Genomic DNA, 15,375 nt, shown 5'->3' with positions numbered 1-15,375 from the left:
AGAAACTTTAAAACTGCGTCAATCGCTGCTTTCCTCTATGACCGAGCCGACTCTTCTAGTTCCTAGTAGGCATAACTCCCCGTTCCCCGATCTCAATTCTCGATTCAGCGGAGTCTTTTTTTTTCATTCCCATTATTTTATTCGCTCCGAAAGCGGCCGCAAGCGGCGGGATGTTCTTGGCTACTCCGTGCTCTACCGTCGGAAATAATTAATGGATCTTCGGAACATTCGGCACTTTGGGCGAGTATGAAGATCTTAATAAAAATAAATAGTTATCCAACCATGAACGACCACCCACATCGATGAGAGTCGATCGCACCTACTTCAGGAATGCAATTTTTCTCTTCTATGGGGTTGGAAACGACTCGATATATCACCGAACCTTGGAAGATTTTAACATCCATTTCGGTGAGGTACTTTTGTTTTTCTGGCCGTAGCATTCCTCGAGAGTTTCCTTCTTTGTTAATGTCGATTCCATTTGTTTGCGGTAAGCGAAAGTAAAACAGGAGCGTGTACGTCGGTTGAGACAGCGAGTGTACGTTGCCGACACGCTTGCCAAAAGTTGAAAATTGTGATCAGAGCAGCACACGTTGCTGTTTGTAACATTGTTCGTGACATCTCGCATTACATTCTGAGATCCGTGAACGGAGCAACGAAAGGTCGTCGTCAGGCACAGATAGGCACAGGTGTATCAATTACGCACACGAACCACGCATTTCCGTTCGCAAAGCGGAGCCGCGTCTCAGAGTGAGTCTCGTGTTGCTAAACGCTGAGGACGACGGCAACAATTCATAAGGACTTCATTGAGGACTAACAAAACGAATGAAATATGAGATAGGCGGACTCGACTTTATTTTTGCCCCCCGGGCCAACATTTCGCCCAAGCACGGAGAGGAACACGGAACACTTCTCATGCCAGCTGTGCGACTTTGGCGGAATCGGCGCGACCACGCTCAGGCACCTTGGAGCTCGTGGAGACGGCGAGGTTCCATTGCGGTAGATGTAGGTATATCGCGGTCTCTCGCCGAACGATATCGATCCGAGAGCGATGTCATGATCTGGGCCTCTGAGAATGAATGTACCCGACGTGAAGGTGCATAGACATCCGAACGTACAGAAAACTGCAGGAAAATTCAGGTGCAGCGGCGCAGCCGAGCGTCGACGCATCATCATGCACTGAAGTCATCACGGATTCATCGCCCCCATCAGTCTGGGAAGAGATTCATCATGCGACAATGATTGAACCGACGACATGAATGGAACGCATGAGAAACAAACCCTTGCGTGCTCCGTATGACTTCAACCCACGAACCCAAGCGCCTCAAACCTCGACAGGCCGCGACTAGCCAACACACTAGTTCGTCAGTCAGTCATTCAGTCAGTCAGGCGACGCACCGAGAGGCCGTACCGAAGGCTTGAGCGTACTTCGGGAAACGTGTTCATACGTCCAAAACGGTGACTCATGCTTCGGCTGCCGACTATCGACTTGTAACATCATTGTTTTTCTCACCTGCTCTCGAGCAGGAATTTATAGAAACTTAACGAATGAAACGAAACGTGTCACGCTTGTCAGGAGCTCTGGCTGCGGTTTGTCCTCGAGGTCAGTTGCGGCTCGTACACCGAGGATTTCAAGAGAACGTAGAAGGCGTTGTCGCTCGAATCGGAAGCTCATGATGTCCAATGGGAGCAGATGCGAGGCAGAGCTGGAAAACCGGAGCAGGATAGACGTGGAACGAGGAAAATGCCGGAAGAAACCAGGAGAGATCGAGACTGTGATTAGACATCGAGATTTCGAAGGAAAGATTTCACTCGCCTGGAGAGTCCGCGGGGTTTTGACGAATCCGATTCGATCCCGGCGGTCCCGAGGGTTTCGTTCTGCACGGTGTAGTCGTAATTTACGAGCGCTTAGGCAAACTGTATTTTTTATGTGTTTGATCATCGCTACAATTGTTCATTCAAGTATTCGGTCTTTACCCTCGTCATCACCGTCAGTGATGACTCCACGAGAGGCATAGTGCCCCTACCGCCGTGAAAACCCTGACACCCGCTGATTTACGATAAGTGTTCGATTCTCGCTTTTGTCGGGGGATGCTGTCTAGCTGAATGGCCCTCAGTCCATTCACTCAATCAAGTTCTGGTCCGGAGTGAGTTTCGAAGATCGTTTGCGGAATACACTCGAAATGCCTCCGATTGGCCTTCAATTGACGCTTTTCTGCGGTAGGGCTTCGGTACGATATTCGCTCCGGCATCCGTTTTCGGTGGGAAGGCTAGAGGCTACAATGAATGCCGCAACTCTTTCTGTTCTCAAGTGTCGAATGTACGTAACGATTATCAAATCGCTTTATCGTTGTGAGGCGTCTTTCGTCGATCCGATGGCAGGCATCCTCGTAATTCTGAGCGTCCATCGGTCCGTCCGCGGCTTCAGCCAACGGTTGTATCTCTCCGTGTTCTCACGATCGTCGCAGCCGATCGCTTCGCCGGATTCCGTTATCGTAGTCAGCCGTCTCTTCGACGTCGTTGATTTTAAAGCCGAGCGAAAAAGTGAGAAAAATAGAAGACGACGTCAAGAGACCGAACAGAAGAAACAACACCGAAAGCCACCACGCCTTTTTTTCTTTTAAAGGGTTGGTTCATCGTCTTTACAGTTTTACGCCGGCGCTCTTCCCTCCAGGCGGCGTCACCCTCTTGTTGAGCACAGTCCGCGTTCTTCTGTCGATGCGTTCTCCAGCAGCTCAAATGTCTTGTTCCGACGATTATTATCGGAGCGATGACAATGTCAATGACATCCATCTAAATTCAACGCTGTGATCACCCCGCGCTCTTCGATTTTCCATCGCCTGACACCTTCCATTATCCGTTCCATTTTGTTCTGCGCCGTCGTCGCAGCACCGATTCACAGCAGCGGATTCTTTCCGCAACATTCCGGAATTCGCATTAAATGCCGAATCGTGCGGTCCGAGCCATATTCACGTAGATAGGATGATCCGGTCAGTCTTTTTTTTTTGCTCTGACGAGTATTCGCTCACGTCGACGACGTCGTAGAGGGACCGAAAGACAGGAGCGAGCGATTTGTAGGTCATTCAGAATGAAAGTAACGAGAGGCAGACCGGAGCGTCATTGTAGATTCATCGCGTGAAAGCGACGTCCGGTGGCTTTCGACCTGACCAAGAAGCTGGCCAACACCTGGCAGTGTAAGTTCTTCTTTTCGCTTCTCTTGTCTATCTTCAGTATTGCATCGAGGCTCGGCTCTAATTGAGTACTGCCGTGTGAGTGCCCGTGTATCTGGACTCATCCGAGTGTGGTCCCACCGAGGAGAACGGAAGTCGCAGAGGCAGTACAAAACTACAGTGAAGGAAACCCTTGGCCCGAATACCGTGGAAAGTTATCTCTCACTCGAAGCAGGGAGCTCGAGTTCCGGGAACCGAAGCGATGATGGTGGGAGGAATGGCTGAGGGCCGGATCGAGAAGCTTAATGGTGACTCCCATTCATGGAATACACATATTCAAGTTATCCGCCCGGTGTCGCGAAAACAACGTCCCGACGAAAACCATGACCCAAACCATTATTGTCTATCCCTATAAAGTTTAGCGTGGTCGAGCGCGGTCCGTCGGCTGCTCTCTGGGCTGCTCGTCCGTCGGCTCCCACCTCCTTCGTCCTTCGGGATAGGTACATTAGTTGGCGGAGCGGTGTCTAGCTTTTGAAGGAAGCGCGCGAAGAATCCGCAGTCCGAGCAGGCGACAGCTATAGCAGAAGAAGAGGAGGCAGCGGCTGCATCGGCAGCAGCCTGTTAAGGCCGTGCTACCTGGAACTACGAATTGAACCACGAAAAAAAAAGAGAAGAAGAAAAGAGGAGGATCTTGGAGTGCTGGCGAATCGTGAAAGAACTCAACAACCGGGAAGCGGTCGTGTTATCACGTCGGGAGGAATTTCACCCGCCGAATCGAAGTCGAGGCGCTGCGTAATACGACAAACCCACTGGCGATCGCCCGGCGCTCTCCATTTAGCACTTCTTCTTCTTCCCCTCACCCCTGGGCGGCAGGGGTCGCCACGCCGCTGGGCGATCCGAGAAGACCCTCTTGCCTTGGATGTTTCCGATTCATAAAATTTTTCGGGAGATGGAGAGATCTCCGGCTTCGTCCTCGAATCCATTCGACGCCTTGAACGCTATTTGCAGAGTTCACACGGTCTCAATTCTCAATTGCATCACGGAAAGGGAATGCATCGAAAATCCGAGCGAACGTAATGACCTGTGGGAAACGATGTCAAGAAGATTTGACCTCCGTATCGTGTTCCAAGAGAAGCGGACCCCACAAGGTTCCTCGTTTTTCTCTTAACACGGAAGGTAATGAACATAATCCGGTGATGAGTTCCGAAAAATCTCCACCACGGTTCTCTCGAGCTGTGCACTGCTGCTAGGTCTGCTTTATTAGCTCTGTCGTAAAGATCGGCGTTTGGTCGACCGGACCGCCATCCCTGTCGCTCAGCAAAGATCCAGCAATCCAGAATCAGACAGGTGTGACTGGTGATCTTTATTTAATAAAATCACTGTCGTCCACTTCTTGGGAGGTCCCCGAAAGATCAATGAAACTTTGTCCGTTGGTGCGCGCCTTAATTGAACAGCGATGTCACACGCCGTGGACGCCGCCATCCCGAATTTTCGACGGTCAGACCGGAGGCGAGTTCTTTCCCGGCTCGGAACTCCCTTCTGGACGGCGGAATCGCCGCGGCGGGACGGAATTCTTCCATGGCGCTGCTCCTATTGTGGAATTCCTGCGAACCATTCCAGCTCAAAATGACGACTGGTATGATCACGGGAAGACTTGAATATATTATTATAATCGTCAATATTCATGATCGAGTTGGAGAAAAAGCGAATCAGTATCCCCATTGTCTCAGCTCCCGAACTGGGGGTGCCGGAATTTCCAGCCGAGGACTGCCTGCTTTTCGGAATGTTCCGCATTTCCATGTCGATGAATTTCCAGAAACAGTCAGCGACGCTCAGGAGGGGATATCGGCATCGGCAGCAATCAAGCCGTCAAATGTCGATGGTCTCTGAGTCCTCGGTTTCTCCCTCGACTTCAAACACTCCCAGATTCCTCATCGAATCCCGCTGACATCAACCGCTGATTCTTCCTGTATTTCCGCCGGCAGCGAAGTTTACAATCGGACAAGCTTTTGAGAAAACTCTCTCCGAATTGGTCTGATCTGTTTTCTTCCGAGATTGTCCTGCGAGTTCAAACGATTGTGAATGAGTGCTACGAGAGAGATAATCCGGGCTGGCGGGCCGATTCGCGCCAAACAGAATGGGGCCGCCTGATTTCCTCGAGTGTGAACTCGGTCTACATGGATGACAGCCTCCAAGACACGGGAGCGTAGGGAAAAATATTCTGTTGGCATTCTTTCTCGGGTATTGGTTACTTTTCTCTCTTTCCTAGGGGAACAAATGGCGGAAACAGAGGGACGCTCCCAGAACCTGTTCTCCGAATTCCACAACTAGAGCATTCTACAAGTGTCGTTCTCGACAGATCAAATGTCGTCTACCGAGAACGATCTGAAACAACAGAAGGTCCGCCGGTCCACGACGGCGACAAACGAGGTCTCGGAATGACGTCAGAAACGACGAATTCTTTACATCCTCAACAACAGTCGACGATCACGAGATATTTACACAAGTGGCGGGGGTTTTCCCTCCATATTCACGAAGGTGGTCGGGAGTGTCTGATATGTGTACACAGTTCAAACGTATTCATTCTCCGCATTACGTACGCTCCTGGCTAGCTTCGGTGCGATCACCTGGAGGCTGGTCACGCCGTCGTCCTCTCGGAGCCTCATCTATCCCGGGGTGCTCTCTGGCCCTCCCCTTCTCCCCTCCCTTCGGAAGAAAAAACGCGGAGACGCATCTGAGTGCTACCGCCGACAAAAGAGATGAGCAGAGACAATAGAATGAGGAACCGTTGCATATCCGAAGCAAATCTTGATTAGGGCGATGTGTGACGTTCCTCGCGTTTTCCTTGTGTCGCTTTTCATAGAACTCGCGGGCTGCAGAGCGATACAACGGGCGCGGTACTCAAAACGTATCATACTCGACACTCGAGCACTGACTTGAGATTCTACTGCGCAACTGCTACGCTGCAGTTGACGATCATTAGGGCGGGGGCTCCGGGATGTCAGGATTCGCTTGTCTCATCATCTAAGAATCGCATAGTCTTAGCAAGGCCTGCGGAGGAGATGTTTCGCGCGACCGGCGGACGGTAGTAAATGAGGAAAAGGAAAAATGAATGAAATACAGCCTACGGATCGGAACGGTCGCGACGGGGGAACAGTGATCAGGGGAGAAGTGGTTCGGACGGTTCCTCCGAAGTTCTCATCAGTATGACAATCTCTAACTCCCGCGAGCAGCCGTCTCGGGGACACACAGCCGAAGTCCCTCTCCCTCGACAGGAGCCTTTGCTTCAGGTTCGACCCGACGTCCTTCCGAGACACCGTTTCGAGTTCGGAAAAGAATGCTCAATAGGTATCTTATGGTACCTCGATTCTCGATCAAGCACCTGATACATAATTTTTATTACTATGGTCATTATTGTCAACAATTTTCCACTCATGAATCAGATGGTTTGACATGCGTTGAGGTTCTACATTAGGTAGAAGAGCTCATCGAAGCCTCGACCTCCGGCAAGAGAGTTTCGGATCATTTTTGAGCTTCCACGTTGGACTTTCAAGGAAGTCTTCGTCTCAGGGACGCCGTCGAGCGGGCTTCCCCCGTGAGCCACCTGAGACAGTCGCCAAGCGTCTTCGTCAGCAAGAGGGCCTCTCGACCCCATAGTCCTGAGGTCGCGATGATTCAGGGCTTCACCATATATTGTTAGGCTTTCGGTGCGTAATGTGGAAGTTATCCCGTACGGCTTCTGCCGCCAGCCCGACGACACTTTTCGCGAGAGCTGCATAGCTTGCCGCGTGGGTGTTCCGTGAGGAGAAGTCCCAGACCGACATTCTACCCCTGGATCGGGGGTCAGGGTCATGACATCTGGCCGAATCTCGTGAACAGCGATCAGATGTTGGGGTTCGATCTGGACAAGAATCCCTATCTTGCGAATCGCTCCGACCGCGACGTCGCGTCGTTGACTGTATTGTGACGAGCTTCACGGAAGCGAGTGTTTTTCTTGCAGCTCAGTCGATGACAATCTTCAGGATCGGAGCATTCACCACAGATGCAAAGGAAGAGGGGAACATATCTAGACCGAGTCTGAGGGCACGAGGAACCCTGAATTCAGAAAACTCGTGTGCCCTTCTCCGTTCTAGCTGCGGGGTCGATCATCCAAGAGCTCGCTCGATTGCCAAAATAATCACATTCTCGCATCCGTGCCACGGAATGAGCTTCATTACGATCGCTCGAGACTCCATCTTAGCGGAACGGGTATCTTCTTCGAGCGGGTATCTCTCTGCGTGACTGTCTCCTCCTTGAAGTAGCCTAACTCTACAGGATATCTGGAGGGGTTTCATAATTAACTCGGAATGTGCCCCTTCTAGGGGCCCGAGAACTCCCCTCGTCGTGACCACCAGCATCGTGATTCTGATATTCAACTAACTCCATTCCATAATTCCATCTTTCAAAGATCGATCTCTTGATGATTACTCAATTTTCAGAAGTGTTAGACTCCTCGCCGAAGCAAGGCAGTCGATACCGTCATGCAACTATGATGAATAGTTTCTTTATGCAAAATTTGAAAGCCCTGTCCGCACATCAGGAGAGCAATCAGCGCAGCATAGAGTGCACAGATGTTGTAGGTGGCCGACATTCGTTAGGCAACCCTCAGGAACGCGCCCAGGGAAGAGAGGCTTTGCCATTCCCCCGGAAAATATCACTCCCGCGGCTATCCGAGAAGAACCTTCTCATTGATGTTTTATAGAAGTCTGTCAATTCCATTGTGGAAACGACGTCTTCTGCGCGGTAAGACACAATCACATTTAGATTGAAGCGTTTTCCCGATACTAGATGCCGAACTTCTCGAGTGACCTGCCCAAAAAGAGCAGTAGGACAAGAACTACCCAACAGAGCTCTTGATGAAATTTCACCCCGGACGCGAGAAAATCCTGAACACGCGCCTCGCAACTCTCGATGATACTCGGTACCATCCCATAACCACGACGAGATTGAGAAATTTCCTCCTCGTCAAGATATACTTGATCGAGAAGCCTCAATCAATTACCCGATCACGATTCGCTCGCAGAGTTAGCCCAAGTGCGGACTTCGTCATCTGGATGAATCACGAGCGTACGATGAGCTTGTTCCTCGATGGTTTAATGACGCTTCAGGTTCCCATATCTACACACATGCGCATTGCACAGCGCTATCTCACTCTCGGATCTCTATGTCAGAATCAAAACAGATTCTCTTCGTAAATTACGAGTTCCCGCGGATCATCCTTAGAAGCACTCTGAGGGGGCGGCGGAGGAACCACGCTCGTGGGCAACTGAGGTTGACGTCGGGCTAGAGCAGCCTGAAATGAAGCTTCGGAGAATGAGCAGAAAAATAATCATGGCGAATCTTTTTGAGCCGACAGATGGTAGCACCATGAACGAAAAACAATCTCGGATGTCGCACCTTGAATGTGAGACCCACAACGCAGTTGCCGTCTAAGGCTTGAATGACCTTGTCTGCGACTTCACATGTTTCGAATGTGACGAAAGCACAGCTTTTATTCTCTTCCACGCATATGTGGAGGATATTGCCTTGCGCAGAACAGGCTTTGCGAACCAGAGCCTCGGTGATCCCTGCAAGTCAAACACAAATTTCAGAAACGGAATCTCTGCCCGACACGGGACCTCCCTCCTGCCTTCGATAAGAAATTCACTCCCCCGTCACTTTCTAGGATCCCTCATGGAATACTGTGTAATGTTGATATGACGTCACCTTGAGCATTCATGTAGACGGTGTTTCCTCTACGCGGGGCGACGGGCGTCGTGCTGGTCGAGTTTTCGGCGTTGAACTCTTTCTCGGCATGCAGCTTGGGATCATCTTGATCCAAAGCGCCCAGTTTAGAGGCCGGCGGATCGCCTTTGGCACTCGGCTCGGCAAAGGGTTGATACCTGGGAAGGATTTCAATGAGGACAGCCATTCGAGCCCAGGACTGTCGTGAGCGTTTCGAAAATCGAACGTCTCGCAGATCATAAATCTCAAGTTGAAGAAGACGCATACGCGCGTTATCACTCACCCGACTTCGGAGCCGTTACGCTTACGCTCAGCACCCTTGCTCCTCTTGAATACCGTTTTCCCTTGCGGTTCCGATTTTATCGGTTTGATAGCTCCGGACTTGAGTAGTTTCCTAGCGAGCTCCTTCGCGTCAGGTTTGGCGACACCTGTGGGTTCCGACCATACGATCAATAAGGAGCTCTCTGACTGAAGTTAGGAATGGGCAAATTTGATTGACGCAAAATGCAACGATCGGATGATGATCCGTGTACTCGAATGATTCATATTGAGGGGACTCAACGAACGAATACTTCGGCTCCCGATGACAGACGGAATCTGATGATCATTGGGACGTTGTTTACCTTCTTGGGATTTGCGTTTGTTGGCCGCGATCGACGCGAGGATTTTGTCGGCTTGCTCCTTCTGCTCCTGCTCCTTACTCGGCTGCGGTTTCAGCTGCAACCATCAAGTTGGCCACCGTCAAGAACCTTGTCATGAATGTTTCACTGGAGAATGGCGCCACACGATCCGCTCGCTATATAAATCGCCAGTTCCCTCAAGAATGAATTCCCTAATGCTTCCTCATCATGCTGGTATATCCAGGGACTCTCTCCGAAAGGACATGCCTGCGCTTTTCTGCTTACTCCACGCAGTCCGCGGCGGTAGTCATCCGACAATGCAGTCTGGAGAAATCACTAATCATCCGAATCGAGATCCGCTCCACTCACCTGTTTACGTTTCCTCTTGAGTTTTGCGTACTTGCTCTTAAGGGCTTGTTCTTCTTCCGTCAATTGTGTTGGAAAATGAATGAAACCCATTTTATGGGGTATTTTCAGTTTTTGGCGGTTCTCGCCTCATCCACTGACAACAACACTCTTGGCGACCGAGAGAGAAAGCGGCTGTCGGCGATGTTTTGGTCTTGGTCAACGCGCTCACGAAGAGCCCTGGATGCGGCTGTCTGCGCAACGAGCCGAGGGTAGTGCTGCCAATCGGATCTCTCATTTGGAGAAAATGCAACAAGAGCTATATATCCCGAAAGGCTTTTCGCAAACTCCACGTTTGAGGAGGGAAAATGAATAATGTATTCTCTCGACTATTACTGAATACCTGGAAGACCTCTCTGATGTTGAATTGATCGCAACGACGAAATGAACCTCTAAATCTCGCCTCTGAGGCCTGGGTTCCCTCAGGCCTCAGGTCAGGTTCCTGTAGATTTCCTTGAGGCTGCAGACCCTCCAGCGCAGGGACTTCGTTATAGAGAGACTCGCTCTTCGGAAGACTGTTCGTTAGAATTAGAAGTTCGAGCTCGCGTCCTGGTCGAGGAACTAAGACAACGCAAGAAAAATGCGCGACCTCCCGAAACCAGAGCGTTGAGAGTGCCTTGCGTTCACTGCAGATGCTCGTCAGATGTAGACATATTCGTCCGACTCAGTTGTGATTGCATAGCCCACTTGTGTTGTGCTCGATTGCAGCTTCTGACAGGGTCCGAGACTTGTGTTCGATGCCGCAGGAGAAGGCTTCATCATTATTTTCAACTGCCTCGTGAATGGTATGTGAAATTCTTGGTCGAGGTGGTGGAGAATACCTTGGAAGCTCTCCCCGGTATGGACCCGCTGCGATGTCTCCTCGGGAAAGATCTGTGGAGGATCCTATATTCAATTGTGCTGGCGTATCTCTGTTTGGAACTTGGAGGCGATATCCTGCCCGGTGTTGCGGTATTCTCTCTTTTCGCGATTATCCGAAACCTACGATGGACTGATGATGGACTCACATTTCGCTACCTCGAAAAGTTCAAGCGACAAAATCACTTTGCTGACTTGCACGTCAAAGAACAGTTCATTTCCACTGACTTCCAGCCCTCGCTGTCGTCCGACAGCTTTCTCATGCAATTCTTGTGAGCCATGTCAAGGTGAAGTCCGTGAGCGTAAGGCGTTGGGCATCATCATGATTCAGTTGTTGTTCATCTCAGCCGGGCGAATGTTCTTCGATTGGAGGGGATTCGCGCGATTGAAGGACTGCAGTTCTCGGATCGCCAGTCAACGGAATTAAGGAATAATTGAAATTTCGCGAGCGCGTAGTTTCGTAGTACTCGGAAAATCAAGGACCGCCAAGGGAGGACTCCAGTGATGGATCGTACATCTCTGATCGTTTCATTTGAAAAGACATTAGTCCTTCGAAAATAGACTTCTCAAAAAATTTAATCCATTTATCTGTTGCCCTTCGCCTTATTGGATTTGGACTCGCAACTCCAAGAATGGAAGCGAGCGACAGTTGCTCCTCTACAGAGCGCGCTCCTTAGTTTTGAACTTTAAACTTGAAAGCAAACTCCTCTCCCGGAATAGGATACTGGTCGCCTTCCTCTCAACCCAGAGTGTAGTTTACCCCGAGCTGTGTTTACTCGGGATTACGAGAGCTCTTCCTGTTTGTTAACCAGCAGCGGCACTACGGTCCAGTGCAGTGTGTGCGTTGATTCTCCACTTTGGTCAAGTTAGCCTCGAGCGATTCGGACGGTGTTTGGCTCGATCAGAGTCGTCGAGACTATTCGCGTCGCTGCCTGCATTCCTCCCCTCATGCGAGCCTTGGAAGTCGCAATTTCTCGGGGTACCCTGGAAACGCGGATTTTCTCATACTTCCGCGGATCAGGGATCGGAGATAGGGTTCGGCTGGAGTCTGGAAGGAACGTATTGGCCGCCTAGCGCGAGGTTCCGGGGGACGCGCGAGACAGAACTTCCGCGAGATTTCGTTCCATCCGCTAAGGAATCGGATCCATGAGCGGCCACGTCGATCTGATCTCTCAAGCGAAATTTTTGTCCGTGGAGTATTCTCATCGACTGTACACTCTCTAAAGCGAGCAGCGCGGACGGGCTGTCTCATAGCTAGATTACTGGATCGGCCAAGGAGCGCCGCGCATGACGTCCTGAAACACTGTTGCTGGAATCAATGATGGATTCGAGATCTCTTCTTTAGGGATATCATCTCTTTCGATCGAGCAGAGCCGCGGGTACGCGTATGGCCTCACAGGTGCGAGCGTGCGTCGACGGAAAAGGGACGAGCAGTGCGTTAATGGAACGAGACTTCGCGAGCAATCAGCTGAATCGAGAAAAACTCAACGATATGACGCACAGCGCAATCTTGGAACAAAAGACTTTCCTTTTGGAAAAACTTATCGTGAAGCCACAATGAAGAGCTGCTGAGTGCTATCTGTCCGTCGATGTCGTCGAGCGTATCTCCGCCATTAACGTTGGTAATTTCATTATGTGTGGGTGGGAGTCTGGATGTGTGGAGATAGTATTTTCCTCTTATTGTGTCGCAAGACAACGGGTGGGGAACGGAAAAGAGGGAGGCGGACAAAAAAAGGAAACGAGTTTCTGCCGGCTATCAAGAGAGACTCCCTCGTGTGCCGAGGCGACATCTGCTTCCGAGGGCAGCCGCCAGGAGGTGCTGCTCGCGGAGGGCCCGAGAGGACCAATGGCACGGGAGGTGGGGCTTGCAGAGACAAGCGTGCCCGCCCATAGGGGCCTGCCCGCCACATAACCAGCTTTACCGTTACGTCAAAGGATGATCAACAAAGGTTCCTCGCCCACGGTTTCCCCCGCCGCCGTGTGAATCCCAGAATATGATATACTCGAGGAACCTTTTCGCCCCAACGGTGTCTCGAATATGCGGACGTGTCCGAATGAATGAAGCTTCCGTCGGCAACGCGTCTCTGATTTGTGCCGTCAAAAGCCCACGTGAAGTCTGGAGCTTCGGATTGCGGATCTAGCGGAGAGACATACCAATGAATGCTCTGCGGTGTCACGCTCCGCATTCCGAAGAAGGAAATTATGGCGATCCCCTAAAAAATTGGTCGGCAGAGCATGTTCGCTACCGCAGACAGAAGCTCTGGCGAGCTGTCGATATTTTTTCCCTTATTTCCCTCTCTTTATCTTCCTCTGGTCTTCCCTTGGTTCGTCACCACACATTTTCTGCCAGCGCAAGATCAGAGAAGACCGAGTATCGGCACGGACGCGACCGAGCGGAAAGATAGCGCTCAGATGAAGGCGTGGCTGGCAACACGATGCCAGGAGAAAAAAATGCTGCCAGCCTAGAAGCTTGTTGTGTTGTTTATTTTTGGCAGCTCCTTATTTGGTTGAGAAATAGAAGGCGAAATGATGCGAAACAGCCGTATCTTCGAGGATGCTTCTCGCACATATACGCGAAGCCGGGCGACTCGCAATCCACCCCCTCACGCGGCTCATGGGCGGATCGAAGAGTCGCCCCTTGGGCTCTTGATTTCGAGTCGATCAGCCTGACCGTGAGTTCTCTCCTCCACATTTATCTTGACGGACATCAGGAGTTTCCAAGAGGATCTCCCCGAGACAGGAGGAGACGTAGAAGACTAGTGATTCCTGCAAAGCTCAGATGGTCGGAGGCATCGGATTCAAGACGCGAGAAATTCATATATTGTCACACAACTTTGAATGTTCGTATTTATTCACTCTTCGATCCAAGGGTTGTTCATTTTGTCAATCAAGTCATCGGTCCGCGTATTCCCGTCTCGGGACTCTTGAGATCAAGTGTCTCGCACAGATGCTCTCGACCGAGCTCTTGTGGAGACGGTTGCGTAGATTTTCCGAATTCCATATCTGCGATCACCCTCTAATGCTCTCTGAAGGGCTCGTCCTCGTATCGACGAATGATTATTGCTGAAGAATGTACAGTTGCAATCAAAGCAGAACAATATCCATGTTTCGTCGCTGTTCCGACCGAGAGGATGGATCCACGATTTCCGTGGTCCCGCGTGATCGCCGGAATTCCGAATCGTCATTCCCTGATCGCTGTCGCTTCCCGCAAACCGAAGGAAACCACGAGTGCCGCGGAGGATTCGGTGTTCCGCGTCAGGAAGCGCCTCGGTTTCAAAGTCTCGAGTCGAGAGAACGTCGCCACGATTTCAAAGAGACCGAATTCAACGCTGCGTTCCTCTAGAATCAGCGGATTTCTCACAACTTATCTCGGATTGGTTGACTACTAATCGCTTAGATACTCGACGTCCACATGACGTCTCTGATTACGTTGGGTCGGGCTCGGTATTTTAATATTACCATCAGCGTCATCATCATCATTATAATAATCATCGTATCTTATTATTCCAGAGGAGGTCTCCCGCATTTACATTTCTCACCGGCGTTGTATGTACATTGGATGACCGGTGAATCTCTTGATCCTCGCCACGGCGTCGAATGCCCACAGAGAAAGAGGAGGCGGTCGGAACAATTGCCGTTCGATGTTTGTCCTCCATTTCTCGCTCTCCTTGCATGTGAATATTCCTACGATCTGCTGCTTGTCTGGAACTGCCGAAGCCGCGGAAGTGCAAGCGATATATTTCCTCTTCCGTCAGCGTGCTTTCGATCATTGGCCAGTCCAATCTAGGAGCTCGTAACTACAGCTGGGCGGTCTATTGTAGGGCCGGGCGAGACTAACAAGAGCTGTACGTACAGATTACGCGGATTTTTCTTTTACTGTAGGTATACCTATTCAAGGACTTCATTGCATACTCTTATGGATTTTCAGTCTGTTGTCGTTGTTCGTAGTTTTTCCCTAAATGGAGGCAGGAACAGGAAAATCAAAAACGGTTCTACTCAATGCGTGTTATTCAACACTGACTTCTCCACCAGTCACATCTCGACGTGCGGCTTGCATTCTGCGGTTCGTAGGCGGGAGTCGACGCAAGAGGGCTATTTAGGTTTGTGTGGTGAGGTGCATTATTGCTTAATCCGTGGAGTACGAAATCATCACTTTGTACAGGAATCGAGGCAACAGTTCACCCCGTGGAACTATCACCATACGGCCCGGGTTTCCTATCAACGACAAATCTGTTTTCTGCTGCTAGAGCGGATCGTGGCTGGCGCAGCCCTTGTTCCTTACTCTTTCCTCGCTTCTTCTCTTTGGGATCTAGCCGTAGTTCTCAGCCTTGGTCGAGCTCTTCTCGTCGGCGTGGAACTTTTCGGTTGCTATCAGTGTGTGCCTGACCACACGAGCCGCCAGCAGATTCTACGACCGTAGAAGGATAAGGAACGCTGGATCCCGGATCCAGAAGGGTCCGGGAGTAGCTTCGGGCCGATGTTATCCTCGAACCAAAAACAAGCAATGATCAATCGGCAGCTTCTGTTTTGCATATCCCTCAGATCGATATTCGCAATGTCTG

General features: G+C 50.7%; 1 protein-coding gene across 1 annotated transcript; it reads right to left on the bottom strand.

The window, feature by feature from the left end:
* Positions 1-8,319: 8,319 nt before the first annotated feature.
* Positions 8,320-10,009, bottom strand: Nelf-E (negative elongation factor E). Its single transcript, XM_003737826.1, has 6 exons — positions 9,920-10,009; positions 9,554-9,647; positions 9,214-9,358; positions 8,913-9,088; positions 8,604-8,773; positions 8,320-8,499 (listed from the first exon to the last, which is right to left on the bottom strand). Exons 1-6 carry the CDS (start codon positions 10,007-10,009, stop codon positions 8,380-8,382), a joined length of 795 nt encoding a protein of 264 aa, XP_003737874.1. The 3' UTR covers positions 8,320-8,379.
* Positions 10,010-15,375: the final 5,366 nt, after the last annotated feature.

This window comes from Galendromus occidentalis, unplaced genomic scaffold, assembly GCF_000255335.2.
Source record: "Galendromus occidentalis unplaced genomic scaffold, Mocc_1.1 scf7180000075612, whole genome shotgun sequence".
Lineage (NCBI taxonomy): Eukaryota > Metazoa > Arthropoda > Arachnida > Mesostigmata > Phytoseiidae > Galendromus > Galendromus occidentalis.
This window is presented reverse-complemented; position numbering and strand designations above follow the sequence as displayed.